The sequence below is a fragment of the Antrostomus carolinensis genome, unplaced genomic scaffold, assembly GCF_000700745.2.
Source record: "Antrostomus carolinensis isolate BGI_N321 unplaced genomic scaffold, ASM70074v2 scaffold9426, whole genome shotgun sequence".
NCBI classification, from domain to species: domain Eukaryota; kingdom Metazoa; phylum Chordata; class Aves; order Caprimulgiformes; family Caprimulgidae; genus Antrostomus; species Antrostomus carolinensis.
Window position 1 is genome coordinate 988 of NW_010322474.1, and position 1500 is coordinate 2487.

General features: G+C 60.1%; 1 protein-coding gene across 1 annotated transcript in view; it reads right to left on the reverse strand.

Moving 5' to 3' along the window:
* Positions 1 to 175: 175 nt before the first annotated feature.
* LOC104526707 (2'-5'-oligoadenylate synthase-like protein 2) overlaps positions 176 to 1500 on the reverse strand; it is a gene marked incomplete at its 5' end in the record, with an annotated part of 1666 nt that continues 341 nt past the window's right edge. The window contains 4 exons of the mRNA XM_010170244.1: positions 176 to 691; positions 771 to 903; positions 991 to 1232; positions 1315 to 1499. Coding sequence (XP_010168546.1) covers positions 176 to 691; positions 771 to 903; positions 991 to 1232; positions 1315 to 1499 — 1076 coding nt within the window. The remainder of the gene's footprint in view (positions 692 to 770; positions 904 to 990; positions 1233 to 1314; position 1500) is intronic.

Here is a 1500-nt window from a genome sequence, read left to right on the forward strand (position 1 = left end):
AGGGCACCTGGCTTTGGATTGTAGGAGGAAAAGTCTCATGGTCGCGTTTCATGCTGATGTGATACAGTTTGGGAAGTTTACTCAGAAGTCAACTCTAATTTAAGGCTTATGGTTTAAGCCTTTATATATCAGGTACAGAGTTGTGGGGTGTGCCGGGGGGTGATGCTCAGGAGGACTAGCAGGCAGGGAACTGGGGGTTCTGGGGGCCCATGCCCCCCCGGAGCCGCAGGAGCATGAAGATGGTGCTCATGGGCTGGACGTTGTAGTCTGCTAGCATGTGCCGGTCCTCCAGCTCCTTGGAGTCGTATGTCAGGCGCTGCTGGTGGACAGGAGGTCCGTACCGGGTGTGGATCTGCTCCTTCAGCTGCTGGACGGTGTCGGTGGGACGCACCGTGTAGGTGGTGGTCCGGTTCTTGTCATCCTTCACGAAGATATCCATCACCTGGGGCTCAGTCTGCAGCAGCATCAGCGTGGTGCTGTAGAAGATGCCATAGCTGGCCAGGGTCTTGCTGTCCTGCAGGACAAGGGTGCTGCCTGGCTCCTGCTGTGCCAGGCGCTGCCTGTACCAGGGGATGTCCCACTCCCGCTTGATCTCCTCCTTCAGCTGTGAGATGGTGGTGGCTGGGCTGACGGTCCTGCTCAGGCTGGTGCCCACCAGCTGCCTCACCTCAATCATCACAGGCCGGGCCGGCTGCAGGGACAAGAGAGCGGGTGGGCACAGCTGGCAGGGGTGGAGGGGCCGTGATGCCCACAGGTGCAGGCAGCCTTACCTGCACGTTCCAGGGCCGGGCAGTATTGACACAGGGCAGCGAAAGATGAGAGGCAGCTTCCTGTGCCACCAGACTCCAGTTCTTGCCTTGGCCCAGGATCCCTGTGGGGTCAGCAGGGTCCAGGATGACAGGTCTGTGGACAGAGAGGGTGGACATTGCTATCAGTCCCCGGGCAGCACACGGGACAGGTAGCACGGGTCCCACCAGGCATGGTCCTCACCGGGGACTGCGCAGCAGCCTCTTCACGTGAGCACCGATCTGGCTGTGCTGGAGCGAGTAGTACATCTCCCAGTAGATGCAGATCTCCTGGTGTCGGCACAGCAGCTCCAGCACCGTACGGAAACCCTCAGCCATGACAAAGGACTCACAGGAGTTCGTGCCCTCCTCCCAGGCATAGATGGTCAGCAGTTCCAGGGCATAGTTGGGGGGCAGGTTCATGGTGGGGTAATGTGGCTTCACCACCTGGGGAGAAGATGGGGACAGGGGTGAGAGATGGCCGGGGCAGGTGCCCGGTGGGTGCCAGGGAAGCCAGATAGCCCCTCACCTCCTTGTACCAGTGCTTGACCAGGCGCAGGAGGTTCTTCAGCTTAGCAGGGTAACGCTTCACAAACTTCTTCTGCAGCTCAGTGAAGCAGGGGGAGAACTCCCCGGGTTCACTGCTGGTATCCAGGAGCCTCACGTACACCTCTGCATCTGGAGGGACGTTCTGGATCACCTGCCCTGCGGGGTG